The sequence below is a fragment of the Aquarana catesbeiana genome, linkage group LG06 (assembly GCF_042186555.1).
Source record: "Aquarana catesbeiana isolate 2022-GZ linkage group LG06, ASM4218655v1, whole genome shotgun sequence".
Classification (NCBI taxonomy): domain Eukaryota; kingdom Metazoa; phylum Chordata; class Amphibia; order Anura; family Ranidae; genus Aquarana; species Aquarana catesbeiana.
Genome location: NC_133329.1, coordinates 315,216,778 through 315,244,181, shown reverse-complemented (window position 1 = coordinate 315,244,181; position 27,404 = coordinate 315,216,778). Strand labels below are relative to the sequence as shown.

General features: G+C 43.7%; 1 protein-coding gene across 4 annotated transcripts in view; it reads left to right on the top strand.

Annotated features, from left to right (window-relative positions):
• The window catches only part of PCNT (pericentrin), a 273,910-nt gene that overhangs the window by 232,349 nt on the left and 14,157 nt on the right, over positions 1-27,404 (top strand). For all 4 annotated transcript variants that reach the window (XM_073633695.1, XM_073633698.1, XM_073633694.1 and 1 more), the window contains 6 exons: positions 984-1,219; positions 1,317-1,410; positions 1,567-1,734; positions 2,637-2,792; positions 22,288-22,526; positions 24,792-24,865. In XM_073633695.1, coding sequence (XP_073489796.1) covers positions 984-1,219; positions 1,317-1,410; positions 1,567-1,734; positions 2,637-2,792; positions 22,288-22,526; positions 24,792-24,865 — 967 coding nt within the window. The remainder of the gene's footprint in view (positions 1-983; positions 1,220-1,316; positions 1,411-1,566; positions 1,735-2,636; positions 2,793-22,287; positions 22,527-24,791; positions 24,866-27,404) is intronic.

Sequence of the window (27,404 nt, the reverse complement as noted above, 5' to 3'; positions counted from 1 at the left end):
TGAAATGACTCTAAGTCTGCTTTGATTGGAAATCCACATTTCAACATAAACAATTGCATGCTGTCAGACCCAGACAAAAAGCTCACAGACCTTGGTTTCTTCTTTCAGTGTAGATAAGTTTTGTTTCACTGGTAATTCTGCTGCTGGTGGCATAGTCCCAAAGGTGCAGCTTCCACTTTATTAGAAGCTACTCTGTTGGTTCCCAAAGCACTGAAGATTCTGTTTCTTGCTTGGGATCAGTGACCTCTTGCTTTTGTTTGGCCAGCAAGGAGAGTAGACTAGCTATATTGTCACTGGCAAAGTTTCACCAGCGACTAAGTTGCCACATCAGACTTTCTATTTTTATGATTTTACCATGAAATGTACAGGGAAAGATGGTTTGGGTTTTTGTGTAAATAACAATAAAACACGTACTTTTGTTGGCTGGATTGGGTGTTAACTTAATTTCCATAACCGATGGAATACCACATGGTGCCCATGTGTGGCTCCAAGCTGATTTTAGTGCTTGACAAATTCGATTAAATAACATTGTTGTGTAATCCTGGAAACTTGGTCTTCTTGGTGTATTTTTTTTCCAGATCTGTGCAGTAAATGCATCATGAAAACTCCTGCACTTTGCCTCTGGCAGACGATTTCCACAATTAAGACCAGTCCTGCTGCTCTGTCCCCTGCAGGGTAATTGGTCATGTATCTTCCGCCCTATAATTTTTCTGCAGATGGCCTGTAGGAGATGGACCTACTTGGTCCTAGCCATAGCTGTTCTCAGCACAATGATACTGTCTCTGCAGCGTTGCAAGCTTTATATCTTGAGTTTGCAAATTAAATTGGTACACAATATGCATTTATTTCCCTTGTGGCTATAGAAGAATATGTAAATGAGAACTTTTTCCCTGGCCTTCAGCGTTAAATTAGGCATATTTAATGAATACCACATTGCTTTATCCAAATTTTTATCTACAATACTCTTAATTTTCTTCACATAGGACTTGCAGTTACAACATGAGCGAGATAAGCGTCGTATCCAAGAGTTGCAGCACATGCTGGCAGATTTGGAAGAACAAGAACGTGTGTTGGCATCAAGAAAGAACCAAACCTGGACTGACACAGCCAGCCCCAATAAAAGTATGGGCTCACTGACCAGTCAGATGCAGACAGTCTGGCAACAACTACTTTACACTGTACTACAAGTTAAAAAATGGGTGCAGAATAAGAACGACAGGTAACTTTAATTTTTTTTGCCACAAAGTTGTTTATAAGCTGGACTCATGCATTAATTATGCTTTAGTGAACTATTATTGATAATGTATTGTTTTCAGTGCTCAACAACTCTTCCCAAATGAGGCAGAAGTGACAGCTTTGCTGGACTCTTTGGCAGACCTGAAATTACAGTTGCAGACAGGAAATCTTCAGGTTGTGTGTTTTTGTTTTTTTGTTTTCCCTAACTTCTTATCTTCCTTTTGTGTTTTTAAAGTGTTATTTTTTTGCCTCTGTAAGGTTATAGTGCTTTCTAGACTAGTTGCCTCTTTATTCGGATTTGCTAGTTTAACATTCTGTTCCCTCCTGTAGATGTCTGTTCCATCTCCGTCCGTTGTGGTTGATGTTCTCAGACGTGAGAATGAGGAGCTTGCAACTACGGTGTCTCAGCTGACTAAAGAGAAATTGGAGCTCAGAAGTCAGCTTGCTAAACTCAGCCGAAGCTCGCAAGAGCCTCCATATAAAGAAAATAAGGAACAGGTAAGTTGTGGTTATGGTATTTTGGAGATTGTGATTCTTGTTACAAATGGGAATGAGCGAGTGATTAAAAGGTAATTATACCTTTTCTCCAAAAAGTTGTGTTTCCAACTCCTTCTGTTTGTTTATTCCCTGCTGGAATGATCAACCAAATGCCCACGCATTTGGTTACATGCCAAGCCCTGAAGAATCCCTTGAGCATTTTTTTTCTCCAAGAAATGTGAATATTATCAGGCCTTATATTGTGTTTATCCCAACTAAATATACAATGTTTTATGTGAAATAGGCTAATTTTAGGCTGAACACTAAGGCTCCAGTGCTCTCAAGTTACACTAATTTCAGTAGGAATGCTGTTGTGGCTCCTGATGTGTTTGATTTTTTTCCTTTTTTTTTATTATTTTTTATTTCACAGCACCAATTTAATTTTAAAACTTACAACTATAGAGAGAAGGTACTGCAGATATGTTTGTGTCCACACCCTTGTGTGGCAGTTATAGCCATTAATTGTTAGGGAATACACAACGATTTAAACTCTGTGTGTAATGGTTTTGTACATTTTGCTTCCTTCATGGCCAGGCCTAAACACTAAGATTTTTTTTTTTTTTGACATATAAATATTTTATAATTTTATAGCCAGCAAGCAGATGGTGCTCTTGGCTCTGTTTTTGTGGTTTTCCTTTTAATCTGTAAACCCACTGTTCTAAAAATATTTTTTACGAAGTTCAATACCTCAAGTTAAAATTTACTCAGAATTATAAGTCAGAATAATGTGAGTTTATGTAAGCTATAAAGTGGTTACAAACAGTACATATGTAAAAGCAATAATATAAAAATTGCCTGGAGTATTTTTTATAAAGTTTTCTAAAAAATGTTGTGCACTGATCAGTTTTTTGCTTTTTATGCAGCTGCATTCAGATTCTGTAGAGTCTGTGCTGGAGGCTGAACGAGCAGTCTGGAACCGTGAAAAACGGCTCTTGCAGATTGCTTTAAAACATGCAGAGTCTGAACTGGGCAAGGCAACTCTTGAGAACAGGCCTGTGTCTGATGTTCCAAATTCTAAGGTATAGTTTTCTTAGTTTCCATCACTATAGCAACATTTTGGATATTTTTTCTTACCATTTACTTGGGGACTCGGCGCCATATAGTATAAATCCCTTCTTACTACTGAATTTTCTTGCTGCTGCCTCTAGGCTATACTTTTCTAAACAGGTGCTAGTAGATTTGTTTAAATGGAACCTGCCATAGGAAAAATAATGGTTTTTCCACTCCAGACTTTTCTAAAGCCAGTGTTTGTCAAGATGTTATGCTGACAGTAAATCACGGTCCTCGAACAAATAGGCAGCAACTGAAGTTAGTCATGGCCAAAAATATTGGTACCCCTGTCAGATAATGCACCACTTCAGCCAGAAAATTGTTGCAATTACAAATGTTTAGGCATTCTCATGTTTATTTCTTTTGTATTGGTATGACACGAAAAAGTGGATAAACTTAAGGCCAAATCTGACACATTCCACACAAAACTCCAAAAATGGACAGTCCAAAATTGACACCTTCTCAAAATTGTAAGATCTAATTGCATTCCAAGTTTGTGATGATCAGATCTCTACATACGGTCTAGCTCTATCTCAGACGCTCAACCAGTGACCTATCTGACTAAGCAGACATTTTTGCAACTGTCACAATTATTCAGACAACTAATGGCTTTAATACAGCAGAGTTCAAAAGCCCCAAGTTATTTCTGCAGATACACCATCTCTACCTGAGGTCATCCTGATATGCCCACCTTACAAGAGGCAGGCTTATAAGAAGTGAAGAGGAGGCGGGGGAAGATTTCCTCAGCTCTAGTCTACTACTGCTGTGCACAAGTGTCTCAGCATTGTCTCACTTGATTCTCTCCCCTCTCACTATGCCTGTTTGAGTACAAAGTACTAAATATGAAACTAGATTTCCCAGTACACTTAGCATCTAGCCTGAAAAAAAAAAATGGCGATGTCTAACAATTTTAGTAAAAAACGGGTTTTAGTTGCACACATTTGCAGATATGTGGAAGCCGCACTGCCTTATCAAGGCTCCTCTGTAAAGTATGGTCCTAACTCTTTTATAAATTAGTCTCCATATTGGATCATATAGCGGTGGACAAAATTAAAGGTAGTTATGTCTGGAGGCAGCCCATTCTTTCTCAAGGGCACAGGAACATATTATATGGTGGACGTCCAATCTTCTGTGGCTGCAGCTTTTGGCTGCAAGGTTCTTGCAGCAGGACTCTGAAATTGAGCCTGTTGACCCTTGTTGTTTAACCACTTCCCGCCCGCCGTCATATGATGTCCTGGGCTTTGGGCGGGTATATCTGAATGATGCCTGTAGTTACAGACATCATTCAGATATTGCCGGTTTCAGCCGGCGAATCTCTACACCATAGGATCGATCATAGCGGCCGTTCCACTGCTTGATCGTTCCTATGGGAGGCGAGAGGGGACGTCTCCCGCCACCCTCCAGTGCTTGCTCCGACTCGCCGTTAGGATCGGTGAGGCGGAGAGCGGATCCGCCGGCGCCGGATGTAGATCATAGAGATTTCCGGCAGACCAGATGGTCGCCGGAGTCTCTATGATCGTCGGACGCCGGGCGCGATGTTATGACATTACGCCCGGCCTCTCCATTCAAAAAACCGGCGCCGCTTCGGCTGGGAAGCGGCGATCATTTTATTTTATTTTTTTTATTTCAGGCTTCCCAGCCTAGTGGTGAGATATGGGGTCTTATTGACCCCATATCTCACTATTAAGAGCACCTGACATGTCATATTGCTATTACAAGGGATGTTTTTACATTCCTTATAATAGGAATAAAAGTGATCAAATTTTTTTTTTTCAAAAAAGTGTCAAAATAAAAAAAATAAAATATAATTAACAATAAAAAAAAAAAAAAAAAATTTTAAAGCGCCACTGTCCCCGTGTGCTCGCACGCAGAAGCGAACGCATACATAAGTCCCGCCCACATATGAAAACGGTGTTCAAACCATACATGTGAGGTATCGCTGCGAACGTTGGAGCGAGAGCAATCATTTTGTCCCTAGACCTCCTCTGTAACTCAAAACATGTAACCAGTAAAAAAATTTCAAGCGTCGCCTATGGGGATTTTTAAGTACCGAACATTGACGCCATTCCACGAGCGTGTGCAATTTTGAAGCGTGACATGTTGGGTATCTATTTACTCGGCGTAACATCTTTCACAAAATGCAAAAACATTGGGCTAACTTTACTGTTTTGTTTTTTTTTTTTAAACACAAAACTGTTTTTTCCCCAAAAAACGCGTTCGAAAAATTCCTGCGCAAATACTGTGTGAGATAAAAAGTTGCAACAACCGCCATTGTATTCTCTAGGGTCTTTGCTAAAAAAAACATATATAATATTTGGGGGTTCTATGTAATTTTCTAGCAAAATAATGATGATTTTTACATGTAGGAGAGAAATGTCAGAATTGGCCCGGTAGGGAAGTGGTTAATCTGTTGGTACAGTTCTGTTTGCTTAGTTGCTGCCCACCTTGGGGATGCCCCAGGGTCTATGAACTTTCAACCGGTCTTCTGTACTGTGCGATTTAACATAAAAGGAATTTTGACATACCTGAAAATTCTATTTCTTTATCGTACATCACGGGACACAGAGCACCATAGTAATTAATATGTGGGTTATAGGCCACCTTTAGGTGAATGGACACTGGTATAACCAAAACAAAGATTAAACAAAGGCAAAGATGGCAGCTTACTTGGCTGAAAACGATAGGAGGGTTTACTTACACTTTAAGCAATCCCTGAAAGGATCAAGGAGCTGTGCAAACGGATCCATCTAAAGTGCTTGAAAGCCAAAATGGATGGTACCCAGGCCCCGTGGAATAAGAAACAAGGTTTTTGCCTGTAATGCTTCTCTTTGAGAGCTGGACGCTGGGACCCGAAACCTTGGTCATGTTTATACAACCAAAGAGTTCCCGACAGGGTGCTATACAGGTCCAAGGGAGTGGACCCGTGAAAGGGGACCCGGTCCTTGAAGGTCTGGCATGACACGGCCTGCCGTGATGGGTGAAGGCTGGATCTGTCTGATAATTTCTGTCAGTCCTGCGGCGGGATCAGCTAAGTCAAAAAGATTACAAGGAATATGTGTATATGTATATGTATGTATGTATATGTATGTGTATATATATATATATATATATATATATATATATATATATATATATATATATATATATATATATATATATATATATATATGTGTGCGTATGTGTGTGTGTGTGTGTATATGTGTGTGTATATATATATATATATATATATATATATATATATATATATATATATTTGTGTGTATATATACACATTATAAATACATACAGTATATATACATACATTATATATACATGCACACACACAACACACACACATATATAATTTTATATATGTATATATATATAGTGTGTGTGTATGTGTATATATATATATATATGTATGTGTGTGTATAATTATATTCTCTTTGATTCTTTTGGTCTTTCTAACATGAGTATGCGATGCCTTACCTGTGTTTGCCACTAGAGGGTGTTAAAGCAACATACCTGGCTTCCAGCACTCCAGGCTTCCAGCATTCCAGGCTTCCCCTGTTGTGCTCAGTGTCAGCAAAGGCTCCTACGGCAGCACTGCTATATCCAGCTCTGTGAGCCATCAGAGGGATTTGGGGGGACCATCCATCATTTCAGGAGGTCAGGTTCCCCCCTGCTGAGGCCCAACTTTTTTTTTCTTTTTTTTTTTTGTTTAAAGGGGGTGGAGTTCTGGAGCCAGGGTGCGTGGCTTAGACACCGACGACACGTGGAGCGGAGTGCACGTGAGACATGGCACAGGCGCAAGACTCACTGGCTTTAAAAGGTTTGCACTCTGGAAGTGTCTGGTTGGCTGACGGAGGGACACAGAGCACACATGTGGTATGTAAGCTGTATGGGTCATGGGGCGTGGCCGGATGGCGAAGAGAGCAGTCGCATAGACACACAGCTCCGGCTCTCAACAACCATCCTGCAGCTATCCTTGGTCCTAAATCCTCGTGGAAGGTATCATTCTGTTCCCCACGGCTGTGGGTACCCACCAGACTGGCTGACATGGTGAAATACGGGCCGCCGCGGCCCTCACACACAGCGGAACAACTGGCGCGGTTCCGGAGGCAAAATGGCGCCGAGACACATGCAGGGCACTCAGACACGCTGCAGCCCTCCTCCTCAGCCATCCATGACTCTGTAACAGGGGTGAGTGCATCAATTCCTGCTATATTCCGCACACATACAGAACCCCTGCAGACACAAGAATCACAGCATTCTGCTGAGTTTAGCCAGGCTGAGGATTCTCCTCCTGCTGAGCCTACATATCTACTATTATGCTGGCTATCCAGGATTGCAAGGCCTCCCTCTCCACTCAAATAGCTTCTATCCGTATGGACTTTTAATTATTGAAACAAGATGTCCAGAACCTCAGAGACCGCACAGGGGATGCTGAGGAACGGATCAGTACATTAGAAGATACTGTACACCCCATGTCTGTTACTATACGTGATACTACAAGCGAGGTGACGGCATTACGCGCTAAAATCGACGCTTTGGAAAATCGCTCTCGCAGGAATAATCTTAGATTTGTGGGATTTCCAGAACGTGCGGAAGGTTCCTATCCTGAAAAGTTTCTTTATTCATGGCTGCGGGACATTTTTGGTAAAGACCTACCCTCATTCTCACATGTTATAGAGCGTGCGCATCGCACTCCTCCTCGTCCCCCTCCGGTGGGTGCCCCACCGCGCTCCATCATTGCACGTATCCTCAATTTTCAAGATAAAGTGGCCATCCTACGTCTGGCACGAGAAAAAGGCCCGCTCACATTTAATGGTAATAATATTTCTGTTTATCCGGACTTTTCTGCTGAAGTTCAACGCCAGCGGATCTCCTTCTCAGCAGTGAAGTCTAGATTGCGCACGGAAGGCCTCTCCTACGCCATGCTCTTCCCTGCTAAATTGCGCATTATCCACGATGGTAAGGCTCATTTCTACACCAATCCCAAGGAGGCCATGAAGTGGCTGAATGATCACTATGGTGCAGCACACAGAAGCAGAGGAGACTGAAGTCACCCTTAACCTGCAAGGAAAGATATACACCCTGCTATGCAAGCTACAGTGTCAACATTCTGCATGTCCCTTCATTATAAATCTTCACCCCCCCCCCCCCTTTTTTTTTTTTTTCTGACCTTCATCTTTACATTCCACCCTGCATTGGTACGGTTTACAACTCATGGTGACCTGCATACCAGAACAATCATCCGGACAACTTTTTCCACGTGAACAAACGGCTCATCTACCCTTCAACAAGACATGTCGGTACAGTTTTTGACTTCCGCAGTTTTCTAGTTAGGAAGGACTTTTAGTTTAGGGATCCAAAGCTTGCTATGTTTTGGATGGCTGAGCGGGGTGGGGGGCACAAAGGTTTAAAGAAAAAGGTGGTTGTTTTTTTTTTTTTTTTCATGTTTTCTGTTTTTTTTTTTTTCCTTCTTTTTTTTTTACTTTTTATGTCCTTTCCAACACACTTATATCATTTGCTAATGGAGCGTCATCAAAAGTATACCGGGTCACCACATATAGTGGTTCATTAATACCTCTGTTGTCATTTATATGTCTAAAATTTCTTTTTCTAAAACAGAGGGGAAAAGGAAATTTTTTTTCTGGTCCATGCTACCTTATAGGCAGACCCACGCACTTTTTTGTCATGTGCTTGTGTGTGCTTCCGGTGGCGCGGCCCACCCACTCATATTGATACTAATTCAGAGGTTTACTTATGCATCTTTATTATTACATGATTTACTATGGCACAACCCCTTAGGATAGTCTCCTGGAACACTAGAGGCCTGAATGCACCTCAGAAAAGATCCTTGGTTTTTTCTGTGTTAAAAAAATGTCACCCTCACATTATTTGCCTCCAGGAGACTCACCTGACAGGTTCTAAGACAAGGGCCCTAAAACACCCATGGCTATCCAAGCTATACCATGCCACTCACACTAATTACTCAAGAGGTGTATCTATACTCCTGGCTAAATTCCTTCCAGCTGAGTTGATCAGCGTTAAAACAGAGCCAGAGGGGAGTTTATTGTTCTTATATTACAAATTTCTACTATAATCTTCACGTTGGTGAACATCTATATTCCCCCTCCATTCTCAGTAGAAGTACTCTCTAAATTATCCCTTCAATTACTGAATAGGCCTTCTGGCCCTTTGCTTTATGTAGGGGATTTTAATGCAGTCCTGGACCCAGCAGTGGACCGCCTGGGTGGGGGAGGCAGATCTTTCCCCTCCTTTGTAGACTGGGCCCAGGTCCATGGTCTGACCTAGGTATGGAGATGGAAACATCCGGATGACCGCCAATTTTCCTGCCATTCGGATTCCTTCCATACTATGTCTAGGCTGGATATGGCATTTGCGTCGACGGAGACCCTTACCGTTGTCTCCGCCGTCTCATACCTGCCCAGGGGAGTCTCAGATCATGCCCCACGGAATGGGACGCATTTAAGTCTACATTGAGAGGTACCTTTATGTCTGTTATAGGGATTTTACGTAAAAACAACAAAATGCGCACTGAGGAATTAGAAAATGCTATGGTATGTGCAGAATCTGCTTATGAATCTAACCCTGCCTCTGACACTAGGGAGACATGGTTACAGAGCCATAGGGAATATGAAATCCGTCTGCTAGATCTCACACAAAAACGCATAAGTTTCACAAAAGTCGTTTGAATATGGTAATAAAGCAGGACGTCTCTTGGCATATCTGACCAAACCTGACCATACCCCCATTTCTATACCACGAATCCTTACTACTCAAGGTACTGTTAGTGACAATCCAGGAGATATCCTAGACTCCTTTCTAAGCTTTTACAGAAAACTGTACACTTCCAGGGTTGAATATGATGATTCCCAGTTGTCTATCTGGCTGACATATCTCTTCCCTCCTTGTCAGATGAGGAACGGGACATGTTGGAGGAGCCTATCACGGCCGATGAGATTGCAGCAGCGGTCTCCCAAATGCCTGCACATAAAACCCCTGGACCTGATGGTTTCCCGACTGAATGGTATGCTAAGTTCAAGGACCTTCTGTCCCCCCTCCTTCTCCGAACCTATAACAAAGCCCTAGAGACTGGGATCCTTCCCCCATCGATGAAGGAGGCTTTGATAGTTCTTCTGTTAAAACCCCGAAAAGACCCACTTCACTGTGAATCTTATCGTCCAATTTCTCTTATAAATGTGGACGTTAAGATTCTGGCCAAAATATTAGCAAACCGTTTAAATACTGTGGTTACATCCTTGGTTAATAGCGACCAGGGTGGATTTATCCCTGGCAGGTCTACTAGAATGAACATACGCAGATTGTTCCACAACTTGCAATATCCACATGACTGCCCTTCTACACGTGTCATTGTGTCCTTAGACACCTGTAAAGCATTTGATAGTGTGGAATGGCACAGAAGTATGGTTTTGTTCCCCGTGTGATAGCATGGATAAAACTTCTGTACACCTCCCCAACGGCTAAGATAAGGGTTAATTCATCTATTACTGATCCCTTCCCAATCACTAGGGGCACTCGACGGGTGCCCATTGTCGCCCCTGTTGTTTGCCCTGGCCATGGAGCCGCTTGCAGTTCGCATTCGCTCCTCCCCTACAATTAAAGGCCTCCCAATTGCAAATATAGAGGAACGCATTTCTCTTTACGCAGACGATACACTGGTGTACCTGGCAGATGCTAATGAGTCTCTGCGGGCTCTACTGGAGGAGGTCAACACCTTTGGGGACTACTCTGGATTCCGGGTTAACTGGGACAAGTCCAGCCTTTTTCCCTTGGATGTGAATGACCCTCCTCAGGTGCACCCGGACTCCAAGCTTCAGGTGGTGTCTTCTTTTAGATATCTTGGAGTGTTGGTTCAGGCTCCCTTATCTTTATATGCTACTAATAATCTTGACCCTTTGCTGACCCGCCTCCAGGAACAAACTAAACAATGGATGGATTTGCCGTTGGACCTCATGGGGAGGGTCAATATTCTTAAAATGATTTATTTACCCAGACTGCTTTATATCCTCTCTAACTCCCCATGTAAAATATCAAAAGCTACTTTCAAACGCATAGATGTGATATGTACTTCTTTCCTGTGGAAGGGCGGATCCCCCAAAGTGGCACTTGAGACCTTGAGACTACCAGCCCATCTGGCAGGTCTAGCATTCCCTAACTTTTTCCTGTACTATATGGCATCTCAACTGGTGCACATACATGACTGGATGAACCCAGATCCAGCTAATGCCTGTACAGCCACAGAGGGGGCTATCGCATCTTCACATGAAACTTTACATAACATAATATATAGAGGCCAGGTCCCAGACCGCCCTGGAACTTCTCTGCTTTGTCTCCCTCTCACTGTTTAAATACATTACCACAAAAATATTGAAACATTCTTGGCTGAAATCCCCTAACAACCCCTTGTGGTTTAATCCCAATCTGCAAGAATTATACTCTTTTCCAGATGCCAATCGTTGGTATTCAAAGGGAGTTAAATATCTATGTCACTTATATACTACACAGGGCTTTAAAACTTTCTCTCAGTTAAGTACGGACTTTGATTTGCCAAGATCACACTTATTTTATTATCAGCTTAGACATGCCATACATGCCCAATTTGGTACCTTAGATGATATCACTGATCTGCCTCCACTGGAAAGACTACTTAGGCAACCAGAACCCTCTAAATTGGTTTCCACTTACTATGCAGCCTTAATGACTGACCTTAACCCTAGGTTTCACAGAGCACAGGAGAAGTGGGATTCATTGGATATTGATATGGTAAACGACGACTGGACAGAATTTAGTGACACATATAAAACCTCTGTCATTTCCTCCCGTGACCGTATCATACAAATTAAAATTTTTCATCAGACCCACCTCACTCCGGCCAGAATGTATAAAATGAGTCTCTTGCCATCAGCTGTCTGTTTCCGAGGCTGTGGCCAGGAGGCAGACTTCTTACATTGCTTCTGGTCGTGCCCGATAGTTAGTGACTTCTGGGAGGAAGTGGGTGCCTTTATTTCGACTGTGTTGGGCCTTCCTAACATAATCCACCCTAAGAACTGCTTGTTGGGAGTATTTGGAGATTTACATATACCATCACATGCCAAGAGATTGCTCCGTATTCTTTATTTTTATGTTAAAAAATCTATTCTACTGTCCTGGAAAGGTGCACAGGCCTCATTGAAGTCCCTCTGGTTAAAACTTATCAATGACTCCATTCCATTATACAAACTAACTTTTGAAATTCGCAAACGAAATGAAACCTTTTATAAAATTTGGGGAAAATGGTTGGCTAGTCCGCTAACTCTTTCTAAAAATTGAATACAATTGATCATTGGTGGGCCGTGCCATAGGGACCTTCAATACCAGGTCCATTAACCACTTACCAACTGGCCCATAGCCGAATGACGGCTGCAGGGCGATTGGATAACTCTGGGAGGGTGTACTATGACGTCCTCCCAGAATTCACCTCTCGCGCGCCCCCTGGGGCGCGCACCCGAACACATCTGTGACTGCCGGGTCCGGAGGACCCGGCGCATCACGGATCCCGGTAAATGGCCGCTGATCGTGGCCGTTTACCATGTGATCGCACCGTCAAATGACGGCGCGATCACATGTAAACAGACCGGCGTCATCTGATGACGCCGGTTCCTCTCCTCCCCTCCTGTGTACCGATCGGTACACTGTGAGCGGAGAGGGGGATGGATGGATGGCTGCAGCGCTGTGGGCTGGATGTGTAGTTCCCACAGCGCTGCACAGAGACATCCAGCCATCCCTACTACTCTGCAAAGCCCTGCAATACTCTGCAAAGCCCCCACATTACTCTGCAAAGCCCCCTCATTACTCTGCAAAGCCCCCACATTACTCTGCAAAGCCCCCACATTACTCTGCAAAGCCCCCACATTACTCTGCAAAGCCCCCACATTACTCTGCAAAGCCCCCACATTACTCTGCAAAGCCCCCACATTACTCTGCAATGCCCCCACATTACTCTGCAAAGCCCCCACATTACTCTGCAAAGCCCCCACATTACTCTGCAAAGCCCCCACATTACTCTGCAAAGCCCCCACATTACTCTGCAAAGCCCCGACATTACTCTGCAAAGCCCCGCCATACTCCGCCATACCCCGCCATACTCCGCCATACCCCGCCATACTCCGCCATACCCCGCCATACTCCGCCATACCCCGCCATACCAGCCATACCCCGCCATGCTGAGCCATGCTCGGCTGTACTCTGCCTCTGCATGTGGCCAGGCTGTGGAAGTCTCACACATGTGGTATCGCCGTACTCAGGGGGAGCAGGAGAATCTATTTTGGGGTGTCATTTTTGGAATGTACATGCTATGTGGTAGAAATATTGTATAAATGGACAACTTTGTGTTAAAAAAAAAATGCGTTTTAACCACTTCCCGCCCGCCGGCCGTCCTACAACGTCCTTGACTTTGTGCGGGGATATCTGAATGATGGGTGCAGCTACAGGCATCATTCAGATATCAGCTTTTTCAGCCGGCGATTCCCTACACCATAAGAACGATCATAGCGGCTGTTCCACTGCTTGATCGTTCTTACGGGAGGCGAGAGGGGATGTCGTCCCCCCTCCCGCGCTTCTACCGACTCACCGCTACGATCGAAGCCAGGATCGTTTTTTTTTTTTTTTTTATTTCAGGCTTCCCAGCCTAGAGGTGAGATGTGGGGTCTTATTGACCCCATATCTCACTGTAAAGAGGACCTGTCATGCCATATTCCTATTACAAGGATGTTTACATTCCTTGTAATAGAAATAAAAGTGGTCAAAATTTTTTTTTTTGGAAAAAAGCATCAAACTAAAATAAATAAAGTAAAATAAACAATAAAAAAAAAAAAAAAAATTTTTAAAGCGTCCCTGTGTGCTCGCATGCAGAAGCGAACGCATACGTAAGTCCAGCCCACATATGAAAACGGTATTCAAACCACACATGTGAGGTATCGCTGCAATCGGTAGAGCGAGAGCAATAATTTTGGCCCTAGACCTCCTCTGTAACTCAAAACATGTAACCAGTAAAAAATTTTAAAGTGTCGCCTATGGGGATTTTTGAGTAGCAAAGTTTGGCGCCATTCCACAAGCGCGTGCAATTTTGAAAGGTGACATGTTGGGTATCTATTTACTCGGTGTAACTTCATCTTTCACATTATGCAAAAACATTGGGCTAACTTTACTGTTTTGGTTTTTGTAAAGCACAAAACAGTTTTTTTCCCAAAAAAAAAGCGTTAAAAAAATTGCTGCGCAAATACCGTGCGAGATAAAAAGTTGCAACGACCGCCATTGTATTCTCTAGGGTCTTTGCTAAAAAAAACATATATAATGTTTTGGGGTTCTATGTAATTTTCTAGCTAATAAATGATGATTTTTACATGTAGGAGAGAAATGTCAGAATTGGCCTGGGTGCTCCTAGAATGCCTGATGGTGCTCCCTGCATGTTGGGCCTCTGTATGTGGCCACGCTGTGTAAAAGTCTCACACATGTGGTATCGCCATACTCGGGAGTAATAGCAGAATGTGTTTTGGGGTGTAATTTGTGGTATGCATATGCGGTGTGTGAGAAATAACCTGCTAATATGACAATTTTGTGGGAAAAAAAAAAAAGTAAAAAAAAAAACCTTGATTTTGCAAAGAATTGTGGGAAAAAATGACAACTTCAAAAAACTCACCATGCATCTTTCTAAATACCTTGGAATGTCTTCTTTCCAAAAAGGGGTCATTTGGGGGGTATTTGTACTTTTCTGGCATGTTAGGGTCTCAAGAAATGAGATAGGCCGTCAGTACTTCAGGTGTGATCAATTTTCAGATATTCGCACCATAGCTTTTGGACTCTATAACTTTCAAAAAGACCAAATGATATCCACCGATTTGGGTTATTTTTACCAAAGATATGTAGCGGTATAAATTTTGGCCAAAATATATGAAGAAAAATTACTAATTTGCAAAATATTATAACAGAAATGAAGAAAAATGTATTTTTTTACAGATTTTTCGGTCTTTTTTCTTTTACGGCGCAAAAAATAAAGAACCCAGTGGTGATTAAATACCACCAAAAGAAAGCTCCATTTGTGTGAAAAAAAGGACAAAAATTTCATATAGATACAGTGTTGCATGACTGAGTAATTGTCATTCAAAATGTGAGAGCACCAAAAGCTGAAAATTGGTCTGGTTAGGAAGGGGGTTTAAGTGCCCAGTTGTCAAGTGGTTAATATGGTTATGTCGTGTAAAAGTGCCTATATCTGACTGTTATTATTACCAATATCTCAACTCTCTTGAAATGAAATGACATGCTTACAATGACTTGTGTGATCTAACTACTAATTGGACACCACTTTTGTATACTTAATGGATCAGATACCCATGTGTGTTTTGTTTTTGTTATTATTTTATTTGTGACTGTTTTGTGTCTGTTGGTTTGTGTTGAACCTAAAATCAATAAAAATATCTTTAAAAAAAAAAAAAAAAGCTGTATGGGTGTGTGGATACAGGCATTTTCAAGGGGCTCGTTTTTCTCAGCATTGAGACTGAGCATATATAGCAGCATGTTATGTAATTGCTAGACTAAATCTCGGCAGTAGATGCACTTTGTTTAGTACCTATGCTTTTTTGTGCTTAGGACTATGTCTACCCCCAGGAGGGGTAATTCATCAGGGGGGAGTACAAAGTTGCTGCGGTCAGAGCCTGAGACTCCTAGTCGCATGCCCGCAGTTCCATCCTCCCCTGAAAGACCTGGAGCATCTGCCGAATCCATCTTGTCTCACAGGCATGGTGGCTACCTCCAACGTTACAGCCTCTGCATACGTCACTAAGGACGATTTGGCTCTGGCTGGTTTGGAAGGGAAAATAGCCGAGATGTTAGTGTCTTCCTCCCAGGAGGAGAGAACGCGGCAGATCCCCTTTTCCTGCCCTTGACCTTTCAGTATTGGAGCAACAATGGGCAGATGATATTGAGGTACCTTTTTAAGACGAGGAGGTTCAGTTGACTCCTCTTCTAAAGATTCGGCGTCTGAAGAACCTTTCTCAACTTCGCAGTCTCAGAAATTGCTAATCCAATCCCTTATGGACTTGGTTCGTTCTGGATATAAGTTGCCTCCTACTGTTTCCTTCTCCTCCTTGGGTTTGCTAAAACCCCCACAGGGTTCTCATGCTTTCCCTATGCACCCGTTACTGGAGCAACTGATGCTGATTGGGATCACCCAGATAAGCAGTTTTCTCCTCCTAAAAGATTTTCAATTCTTTAGCCTATGGAGAAAAAGTTCTCAAAGAGATGGGATTTGCCAGTGGTAGATGCGGCTATCTCCTCTGTGAACAGGAGTTTAACTTGTCCAGTGGACAACGTACAAGTATTTAGTTATTCAGCTGATAAGAAGTTGGAATCTCTACTTGAGGCCTCATTTGCTGTAGCTGGTGCGGTAGTACAACCTGCAGTGGCAGCAACAGGCATATGTCAATCCCTTCGGGATGAATTCAAGCAGGTTATTAAAAAAGTTCCTGCTCAAACTGAAGAGGCCCAAAGTTTAGCTGAGCTACCTAGGGCCCTGTACTCTGCAATGGACATATCAAGGATTCTAGCCATCAGGCGTCTCGCCTTGCACTCATGTTAATACATATGCGCAGGATTCTGTGGCTAAAGAAATGGTCAGCCGAGTTACCATGCAAGAAGCTCTTGGGTGGGTTTCTGTTTCAGGGAGGAAGGTTGTAACCTTCTCCTTAGATGTCTGGGGCAACAGCCTCCAGGCAGTCTCAACAGCCTTCACCGTCGGGCAAAGGGTAAGCCTCATAACCAGAAACAGGGCTACAAAAAGTCCTGGAGTCAGAAGTCCACAAAACAGAGTCCCAAGGCTTCCTTATGAAGCCCGATCGAGTGGGGGGAAGACTACGGTGGTTTTCAGAAACTTGGCAAGAGGAAATCCAAGACAAGTGGGTCATCTCTGTAGTAGCACTAGGCTACAAACTAGAGTGTCAAGAGTTTCCACCATCTCGTTTTCAAAGATCAAATGTTCCCAAGGACCCAGTAAAGAAAAAATCTTTATTTCTGGCACTGGACCGATTACTGTATTAGGGAGTAATAATAGAAGTTCCCTCAGAAGAGAGGGACATGGGGTTTTATTCAAATCTTTTTATGGTACCAAAACCAAATGGAGATGTCAGATCCATTCTAGATCTCAGGAATCTGAATTCCTTCCTAAACATTTGCTCCTTTCGAAAGGAGTAGATTTGGTCAGTTTCCACCCTACGGGGAGGCGAGGTTCTAGCATCCATAGATAATTAGGATGCGTACCTACATGTGCCAATATTTCCCGCTCACCAGAAGTTTTCTGCAGTTTGCGATAGAGCAGCGCCATTTTCAGTTCACGTCCTTGCTTTTTGGCTTAACCACCGCTCCCCGACTGTTTACTAAAGTGTTAACCCCAGTACTAGCAAGACTAAGGGGCCAGGGTATAGCAATAATAGCATGCCTAGACAACCTGCTACTGGTAGATTGGTCAATAGCAGGGTTAAATCAAGGGGAGTCCTGAACAGTCAGTTATCTGAGACACCTGGGTTGGATTCTCAATCTAGAGAAATCATCCTTACAGCCGGTAAGAAGGCTGCAGTATTTGGACCTGGTCATAAGCCCCATACACACGATAGGACTTTGTACAAACTTTCCCTTGGATTTTTGTACAAAGGGCGTTTCCCAAAAGTTTGTCTTGCATACAGACGACAGGACTTTTCCAGCCAACTTTCACCATATCACGTGGTTTTTCAGCTCTTTACCACCACCCTTTGGCCAGCTTCTGTATTGTTGTCTGATATTGTGTCAATCTCGCCACTTTTATTGGAGAGATTGACACCTTGCGAGCTGGGTTCACACTGGTGCGGGGATCCTAGTTGGATCCCCGCCAATGCCAGGCACTGTGTTTGAATCCTGAGGGGGAACGCCGCGCCAAATTTTAAATAAAATCCTGACATGGTTTCCCCTCCAGGGGCATATCAGGCCTTTAGGTCTGGTATGGATATTAAGGGGAACACCCTACGCCAAAAAAAACAGCGTGGGGGTCCCCCCCAAATCCATACCAGACCCTTATCCGAGCACGCAGCCCGGCCGGTCAGGAAAGGGGGTGGGGACGAGCGAGCGCCCCCCCCCCTCCTGAGCCGTACCAGGCTGCATGCCCTCAACATGGGGGGTGGGTGCTTTGGGGGAGGGGGGCGCCCTGCAGCCCCCCGCCCCAAAGCACCTTGTCCCCATGTTGATTAGGACAAGGGCCTCTTCCCGACAACCCTGGCCGTTGGTTGTCGGGGTCTGTGGGCGAGGGGCTTATCGGAATCCAGGAGCCCCCTTTAATAAGGGGGTCCCCAGATCCCGGCCCCCCACCCTATGTGAATGAGTATGGGGTACAGCGTACCCCTACCCATTCACCTAGGGAAAAAAGTGTCAATAAATAAAACACACTACACAGGTTGTAAAATTAATTTATTAGGCAGCTCCAGGGTCTTCTTCCGACTTCGGGGGTCTCTCCGGCGTCTTCTCCCTCTCTCCGGTGTCGTCTCCGCGCTCTCTGGTTCTTCTCCAGTGCCTTCTTCCTTTTGCCGGGCTACATCTCTGGAAGAGAAGAGGGAAGAAGACAATCCAGATGTCCGGGCTCCTCCAGTGGCAAAAGAGCAGAAGACAGCGGAGGAGCCCGGACATCTGGATTGTCTTCTTCCCTCTTCTCTTCCAGAGATGTTGACACAACGCTCTCTCCGGCTGTAATGCTGTCTGTGCGCTCTGCTATGACTTATATAGGTGGTGACCCTGCCCCCTATGACATCACAGTCCCGGGGCATGCTGGGACTGTGAGGTCATAAGGGGGCGTGGTCATAGGGTGACATGACCACGCCCCCTTATGAGATCACAGTCCCAGCATGCCCCAGGACTCTGACCTCATAACTGGGCGGGGTCACCGCCTATATAAGTCCATCGCGTAGCGCTCAGACCATTCCAGCTGGAGAGAGCTTAGTGTCAACATCGGAAGAAGATGATCCAGAGGTCCGGGCCACCCCTAGCAAAAGAGCGGGAGAAGATAGCGGTGGAGCCGGCAGAAGATCCAGACACCGGGAGAAGACGCCAGAGAGACCCCCGGAGTCGGAAGAAGACCCCCGAAGGGCCTGGTATTCCCCCAGAGGGGAATTCCCTCTCGCGCTCGCCACAGTAGGAAAATGTGTTTTTCCCATTGCAGCCCGCGCGAGATGTACAGTACCCTGTCGCCGAGAACCATTCTTGCGGCTGCGTACTGTAGTTTGTACAAAAGTCTGATGCTTTTGTGTACACACGATCTCACTTTGCTCCATCGGACTTTTGTTGCGGGAAAGTTTGTCCGTTCACAGCCAACAAAAGTCCGATGGAAACAGAAAAAGTTTGTCCGATGGAGCATACACACGGTTGGATGTTGCTCCAAAACAGCTCATTTGCATGTTTGTTGTCAAAAAGTCCGATCGTGTGTACGGCCCTATAGACACAACCCAGGAAAGGGTGTTCTTGCCTCAGGTAAAGGTCAACGCTCTAAGAGAGCTGGTCCAGGCGGTCAAGGCAAAGAAAGGGGCCTTTGTATGAGATTACTAGGGAAGATGGTAGCTTCCTTCGAAGCGGTTCCCTATGCCCAGTTTCATTCAAGACTGTTGCAACACAGTAGCCTTGGATTATCCAATGAATCGGGCTCCAAAGGTACGCCAGTCTCAACTGCTGGTTGATAACCAGGAATTTACAGAAGGGGGTATCCTTCATTCCAGTTTCCTGGAAAGTAGTAACAACGGATGCCAGCCTATGGGGCTGGGTAGCAGTTCTAGAGGAGACCACTGCTCAAGGGAAGTGGTTAGAGTCCGAGAAGACCTTGCCCATCAATATCCTAGAGATTCGAGCAGTACGTCTGGCTCTAATAGCATGGACGTCCAGGTTGCGGAATTCTTCTGTCATGATACAATCTGACAATGCCACAGCAGTGGCCTATATCAATCACCAAAGGGGCACCAGAAGCCACGCAGCCTGAAGGGAGGTGGACCATATTCTGTCTTGGGCAGAGAAACATGTTCCTTGCCTATCTGCAGTTTACATTCCAGAAGTGGGAAACTGGCAGGCAGATTTTCTGAGCCGTCAACAGTTGTTGCTGGGAGAATGTTCTCTACATCCCGATGTCTCTTTGGCCATATACCAAAGATGGGGGACGCCGGACATAGATCTATTGGTGTCTAGGTTCAACAAGAAGTTGGACAACTTTATGGCAAGAACAAGGGATCCACTTGCACTCGGAGTAGATGCGTTAGTGACCCCGTGGAATCAGTTTTCAGCATTCCCTCTAGTTCAGCTGCTACCACGGCTGATTCACAGGATTAGGGAAGAAGGAAAGCCGGTAATCCGAGTGGCCCCGACATGGCCCAGAAGACCCTGGTATGCAGGGAGAATGGCAGTAGGGGGGAGTCTTTGACTCTTCCAGCTCGTCCAGACCTGCTGTAGCAGGGACCGGTATTTTATCCTGCCTTACAAACGCTAAATTTAACGGTGTGGCTATTAAAGCCCACATTCTAAAAAATCGGGGGATTTCAGGTTTGGTAGTAACCACCCTAAATAATGCCAGAAAGCTGGCATCCAGGACCATTTATTACAGGGTCTGGAAGGCCTATGTCACTTGGTGTGAAACCAAGGGTTGGCATCCTCGTAAGTATGTCATAGGAAGACTTCTGGCCTTTCTACAATTAGGAGTAGAAATGAAGCTAGCCTTGAGTACAATCAAGGGTCAGATTTCGGCCTTGGCAGTGTTTTTTCCAAAGGCCGCTTGCTTCGCATTCTTCAGTCCAGGCATTCATACAAGGGGTAACTCAGATAACTCCACCAGTTAGAATACCCTTGTGCCCAGGGGATTTGAATCTGGCTTTGTCTGTGTTGTAAAGACAACCCTTTGAAACTATACAGAATATTCCTTAGATCCTTTTGACAAGGAAATTGGTATTCCTAGTTGCGATAACCTCTGCAAGAAGAGTATCAGAATTGGCTGATTTCTCCTGTAAAGAGCCATACTTAATCATTCACAAGGATAAGGTGGTGCTGCGCCCGCATCCCACCTTTTTGCCAAAGATAGTGTCTGGTTTTCATCCTGAATCAAGATTTGTCCATAGCTTCCTTTTTCCCAGAACCTCGTTCTGCAGAAGAAAAATTGCTACTCTCTCGATGTAGTAGTTAAAGCCTATCTGAATGCGACTGCTCAGATACGGAAAACTGATGTTTTGTGTTGCCGGAAAGGCCCTAGAAAGGGTCAGGCAGCATCGAAATCTACTGTTGCTAAGTGGATTCGTCAGGTGATTAGTCAGGCTTATGGCCTGAAAAGATTAAATCACACTCTACCAGGGCAGTCATTGCTTCATGAGCAGTGCATCACCAAGCCTCTGTGGCTCAGATTTGCAAGGCTTCTACTTGGTCATCAGTACATACATTCACAAGATTTTATCAAATGGATGTAAGATAGCAGGAGGGACACCGCCTTCGAGCGCAGTGTGCTGCAGGCAGCAGTATAGGTCCTCACGCCTGGTGGCAGCTATTTTGCTTTGTGTTTCCCTCCCCTCAGGTGGCATTACTTTGGGATATCCCACATAGTTATTACTATGGTGCTCTGTGTCCCATGATGTATGATAAAGAAAATAAGATTTTTATAACAGCTTGGAGTACATCACGGGAAACAGAGGTCCCTCCCCTCCTTATTGGGATATGTGTATATATTGCTTTGCTACAAAAACTGAGATACTCTCCTTATGGGAGGGGTTATATAGGGAGGGGCACTTCCTGTTTCCTTTTTGGTTATACCAGTGTCCATTCACCTAAAGTTGACCTATAACCCTCATAGTTATTACTATGGTGCTCTGTTTCCCATGATGTACTCCAAGAAAAGGATTTTACAGGTAAGCTGTTATAAAAATCATATTATCTTGGGGTACAGTGCAAGACCCAGGCCTTCTATTCCTGAGCTATTCTGCGTTGCATTACAAAGTGTGATAGGGTTATAGGGGGGACCCTCAGAGGCATGTCCTCCCAAAAGCTTTCCTGTGTTCAGTCAACTAAGTACCAGCTTATAACTCACAATCTGAGAATATCAAACCTGTCTTCTATACTGGAGCTTTCATGTAAGACAATTTTTTATTTTTTTTTTTTTTCTTTTGTACACAACAAACTAGATGTAAACCCTTTCCCATTATGAAGAGGGATTATGTCCAGTGAATTACTCTCCCCTCTGTCAAGGCAATCTATCTCAGTAGCACTAATCATAGCCAAGGACAGGGACCTAATTTCTGTTGTGCAAATTAATGAGTGGTGGGCAGTACTGTAACCATCCCCACCACCACCCAGCTTAACTTTTACCTGGAGAGTCAATTGAGATATAGCGTCTACATCTAATTTAAATGTCTTATGTTATTTCAGGTGCAGCGTCTGTACAGAAAATACCTCAGAGCAGAGAGTTTCCGGAAAGCCCTAGTATACCAGAAGAAATACCTCTTGCTCCTTTTGGGAGGATTCCAGGCTTGTGAAAAAGCAACATTGTCCTTAATTGCACGCATGGGTGTGTACCCAACACCCGCAGACCTTCAGTATCCTGCCAAATGCCAGTCAGGCCTCACCAAATTTCGATCAGCTGTTCGGGCGGTAATTGCCATCTCTAGGTACAGATATGAAAAAAAGGCCTTCTGTGCACTGATATAGTGTGTGTGTGTGTGTGTGTGTGTGTGTGTGTGTGTAATGGGTTGTAACATTCAAAGCAGAACTGTAGACAAAACTTTTTCATTTTGGATAGAGTAAGGGAGGGTTTAAGCCTTGCCAGGTTTTTTGCCATCTGTGCCCAATTGGAGAGATTTATCTTCACTTCCTGTCCATTAGCCAAAGTGGGAGGAAATCCCTGCAAATTAGAAGAATCCTTTGCCCCCCCCACCAGGTGTCAGACACACTGCACATGAGGTTAATGCCCTGCCAACTTTGATACTTTCAAGTTTCTCCAATTTTCTTGCATTTTGGTGGGAAAATAATTTGTGCACTTTGCGACATTTGCTTGCATTTTTTCCAGTTCTCACATAACCCTCCTCCCCCTTGAAACATTGAAACACACCTGCACTCCAAAAAAAAAAAAAAAGCCACAGCTCTCTGCAGCGTGTTCACCTACAATGTGTACAAAAGTGTAGCGTTCATGCAGGCAAATAGTGCAAAAAATTGTAATACAGTCAATCTGCAGCATAAACATAAATAAATTGTAATGTTCTCACAATATACACATAGATAATGTGAAAAACCTATGTGCACCAACCACCCAAGCAATAGGAGGCTAAATGTTCTAGTTCAAATAAGTGCAAACACTCAAATCTCCAGAAGAATCCAGCAAAAGAAGTCGTCAGATTTCACAAGAGTTTTTTAGATGGTATTCATGCAAAATGATAGAAGAAATTTGGAATCCACCGCTGTACACCAACATTAAAACGCTCTGCAGTTTACCAGAGAATGTTGATCCTCAGGCTATGTGTGGTCAATTGCGCTTGATGGATAAGGAAGGCATCCATCTGGGTTAAGCCAAATAATCACCCCAGCTCTCCAAACTAAAACCAGCTGAGATTTGAACCGTGTATAGGCAGGCTGAATGTACCCAAGTTGATCCATCAAAACTGGGGTGCAACCAGCCTGTCAGATTTTACATGCAAGTTTTTACAGGCTGTTATAGATGCTAGCCATAATCACTGTGTCCTATTGGCAGGAACTGCTTCCCCGGCCCCCTTGCTGGGAGAACACCATGGCTCTGCGGGAGGGATTCCCCCTTCAACACTGATCGTGTTGATGGAGGAATCAATTGATTTTCTATCCTGCAACCCGTGGTTGCAGGAAAGAAAGTCACTCCATCTATGGGCCAACCTAGATCGCTTTCAATTTCCAGGGACAGCATGCCAAGTGTGTGGACATAAAACATAGAAACAAACGCCTCCAATAATGTATTAAATTAAATGTAAATTAAATTATAGCCAATTTTATTTTAAAAGGATTAAAAACACTCTCGGTAACCAAGATAGCATTTTTGCATCCTGAGCTCCTCCCTACATGTATTGTTGTACGAGAACTCATCGGGGGCCCCTGAATCCTTTTTAAATGAAGTTGGCTATGATTTAATACATTTGGCACGCTGTCTCTGGAAAGTGGAGGAGATCACATTTGAAGAGCCGGACTGATTGTTTGGCTTAACCTGGGTGAATGCCTTTTGTAAGTTGCAGAGTGTTTTAATGTGGGTGTACAGCACTGGATTCTTCCTGGTTGTTATCAAACTTTCTTCTTTCATTCCACATAAATATCAGATTTCTCGAGGAAAAAAGTTTTTCACATGCTGACACCTTTTGCTGGATTCTTCTTGAGACTTGAGTGTTTACACTTATTTGGACTATAACATTTAGCTCCTATTGTCTAGGTCATGCACATTTTTTTTCACATTTGTATATTGTGAGAATATTACAATTTATTAATGTACATTTTATGCTGCAGATTATCACTAGATTGAGTGTATTACAATTTTTGCGCTGTTTGCGTGCATTAGTGCTACAATTTTGTACACATTGATTAGTAATGGGCATCAAAGTACAGTGTTAGCAGGTCTGGAGGTTGTTTATTCCAAACACGGATTCAGTTATACATGCATAGCCTTCAGCTCCAAGTCCAGGGTGTGAGTCCTTGATGCTCTAGGTTTACAAGAGGCGGGTTGAAGCTGCAAGCCTTTATGCAGAGCCCCACATGCCCCTATAGTCTTGCCTATTGCAAACCTATTTAGTAAGATCATGAAATGGTGGGTACAGTTTGTCAAAGTGAATATTGCCTTAACAAAGCTTGCTCATAAGACTGAATTAAAGTGAATGACTGGCTTACTGTGAGCTTTAATATGCAATGTATGCATTCTATTCTAGGTTAAAGTTCCTGGTAAGGAAATGGAATAAAAATAGCCGGAAAGGTGTAGTTGTGGAGCCAGTGGTTCAACAAGGTAAATATGGCAGAAGGATTGCCATTGCCTCCTTTTTTTTTCTAGTTATTCCCTAAAGTATTGGTTTGTTTTTCTACATACATATATACTTGGATTATCTGTGTCACTTTATACCTTCACAAATAACAAGAATAAAAACAGTGACTGAAGCTACACCTGAATGTATAGTTACTAGGGAGAAAAGAATGTTGATTACAATTCCTTAATCAAGTAAACAGTACCGTCACCTCAAGTTACTCCTAATTGGAGACAAGGTGTGTTCCTCTGAATCAAAAAACGGCATATAGAAAAAAAGAGGACTGAGTCCAAAGTGATTATTTAACGAGAAACAGCCGGTAATATCAAAAATGCAATTTCCTTTATTAGAAAATTTCCACATCAAACAATTATGACAAATGTAACCACCTCCACGTTCATTTTATTAAAGTTTACCAACATTGTCAAGCCACAGGTAGCTACCACTGACATTCAACCTTTATACTCATACAGTATACAACTGAATAAGGTGGGCTAACCCCAATCGGGAATATGTTCACAATACTGAAAAAAGCTGTCCGCTCAATAGATGTTAAGTATGCTGTTTCCTCTAAAGGGTAATAGCAACTTCACACATGTATTCAGAGTGTGATCCAATCATTAACATTACCCAGTATGGTGGGATAGAACCACGAGTAATTATCCTGGTTGGAAAATGGTGGAGGATCCTAATGATGAATATGGAGCGGTAAGAAATTGCTGTAGATATATCACAGTGGTGAAATAATGCTGAATGAAAGTCAGTCAGATCCAATGAAAATCCAAGCTAAAGGATAAATACATTTCCTGGTTTCTCGATCTATCAGATATCATTAGTATAGCCTCCGCTCCCACAGATGGACAGTCTAAGCCCACAATGCATAAACAGCAGGGACAAACTTAACGGCAGTGGTACGTGTGGATAGAAGGGGAGAAATGGATGTTATAATGTCAATTCCCAGCTGGGTATGAAAGGGCGCAAATGCAGCTCACGACTCTCCGGATTCCCAAGGGGGGGATGGAGCCACCTCACCACTTGCCATACACCACTGGCGTCTGGTGTAAGCTGAGTGGCGCCGCGATCTCCGCCCACATCAAGACATCACTTCCACAGACCGTAGTACATCCAGCGGTGTCTTATGAACATATTCCTGATTGGGGTTAGCCCACCTTATTCAGTTGTATAAGAGTTATATATGAGTGTGAAGGTTAAATGTCAGTTGTAGCTACCTGTGTCTTGACAACGTTGTCAAATTTTAATAAATGAATGTAGAGGTGACATTTGTCATTGTTTTATGTGGAATTTTTTTAGTAAAGGAAATTGCATTTTTGATATTACCAGCTGTGTTTCTCCTTGAAGAATCACTTTGGACTCAGTCCTCTTTTCTATATGTCACTTTGTACCTTGCTTATGAATTGCAGTGCAGCCCTCAAATTCTCCACTCGCATTTTGCGAGTGGAAAATGAGGGCTGGCAAGGATGGGCTGCCTGGGGGTGGGGGGCGAGCACTGGCGGCAGGCGGGATTGAATGGGAGTCCTCCCCAGTGATCACGGAGGAGAAGAGAGCCGACCGGATGATCATAGCGCAGGGGACATCACTGGAACAGCTTTCATTTAAATTGCTGTGTGTTCTCTGCACTCGCTGTCACATACAGCCCCACCTCCTGGTCCTGGCACTTTGTTAGACAGATCACCCTGTCAAATTTCAGGGACATGTGACGTGTATCAAAGTTCTCCCGGTCAGGAAGCGGGGCTGTATGTGACGGCGAGCAGCGGGAACACACAGCAATTGAAATCAAAGCTGTTCCAGTGATGTTCCTTGGCACTCTGATTATCCGGCTAGCAATCCTCTTCTCACTTCCCCTGCACAGGTAGGCTGCATTGGTGGGCACGGGCGGGCTGCTTTGATGAGCACGGATAAAGTTGTTCAATTTGAGGGCGTGTTTAGGGGTTGGGTGGGGCAACTGGTGGCGGGTAACCCTTGACGCCTGGCTAATAGCTCAGGACTTGAAATTTTTGAGCCCTGTACAGTGTATTCAGGCGTTAAGTTTACCCCTTAGCTTCACAATTTATTTGCATTGAACGTTCATCCTTTTTTTTACATGACACTCCAAAAGGACCTTAAGGTCTTGAGTGCCTGCCTGTTACTCTATTACCAATCCATTTTTCAGTTTAAAGCGCTGTGATGATTTGACCAGCAATTACCCCGTCGTACAACACTGTACCCCAATGAGTTTTTATACAATTTTTTTTGACCACTTTCTTCTGGTGATCTTTTATCAATGCAGTTTTTTTTATTAAACACATGGAACCCAAGAATGGTGTACTAGATACATTAATGTACTGGTCACATACAGTAGCAAAATGGAAGTGAAGGGGTTAATGGTCAAATGAGCAGGATAGAGGCGGTGAGGGGTTAATTTTGCAGGTTTCCAAGGACAATAATATAGCTAGTATGTGTTGGGGGACAGGAAAGAGTAAAAATAATAAAGGGAGGAAAAAATAGTAAGTAATGATTAAATCA